General features: G+C 51.4%; 1 protein-coding gene across 1 annotated transcript in view; it reads left to right on the top strand.

Annotated features, from left to right (window-relative positions):
• DYM (dymeclin) overlaps positions 1 to 429 on the top strand; it is a gene marked incomplete at its 3' end in the record, with an annotated part of 13,800 nt that extends 13,371 nt beyond the window's left edge. Inside the window, exon 7 of the mRNA XM_010139804.1 lies at positions 287 to 429. Within this exon, the coding sequence (XP_010138106.1) occupies positions 287 to 429 (143 nt within the window). The remainder of the gene's footprint in view (positions 1 to 286) is intronic.
• Positions 430 to 453: the final 24 nt, after the last annotated feature.

The following is a 453-nucleotide window of genomic DNA, read 5'->3' as shown; positions in this document are numbered from 1 at the left end:
GTCAGTGCGGCAAGGGGCTGTCAGAGAGCTGGGGAGGGGCTGTGCAGCAGGGGCTGTGGGGACAGGACAAGGGCTGATGGTTCAACTGACAGAGGGAGAGTCAGAGCAGAGAGAAGGGAGAAATGTTTGACACTGAGGGTGGTGAGCCCCTGGCCCAGTGTAACCAAAGTGTGGAGCAGGAACTAAACAAATACATTTCTTTCCTTTGCCTATTTTTACAATTGTGTCTTGAGGTAAAAAACCACGATTCCACATATGAAATGATTGATTTTTTTTTCCTTTCCAGTCTCCCGTACACCAGCCGGCTGGTGAAAACCTTGCTGTATAACTTCATTAGACAAGAAAGAAGCCCCTCTCCCGGGAGCCACGTCTTTCAGCAGCACACCGACGGAGGGGGACTGCTGTACGGGATCGCGTCCGGGGTGGCAAGTGAGTCTCCTTTTCTATCTGCTT

The sequence above is a fragment of the Buceros rhinoceros genome, unplaced genomic scaffold (assembly GCF_000710305.1).
Source record: "Buceros rhinoceros silvestris isolate BGI_N320 unplaced genomic scaffold, ASM71030v1 scaffold16927, whole genome shotgun sequence".
Taxonomy (NCBI): domain Eukaryota; kingdom Metazoa; phylum Chordata; class Aves; order Bucerotiformes; family Bucerotidae; genus Buceros; species Buceros rhinoceros.
Note: the sequence above shows the minus strand (reverse complement) of the source record. Positions and strands in the feature narration are given on the sequence as shown.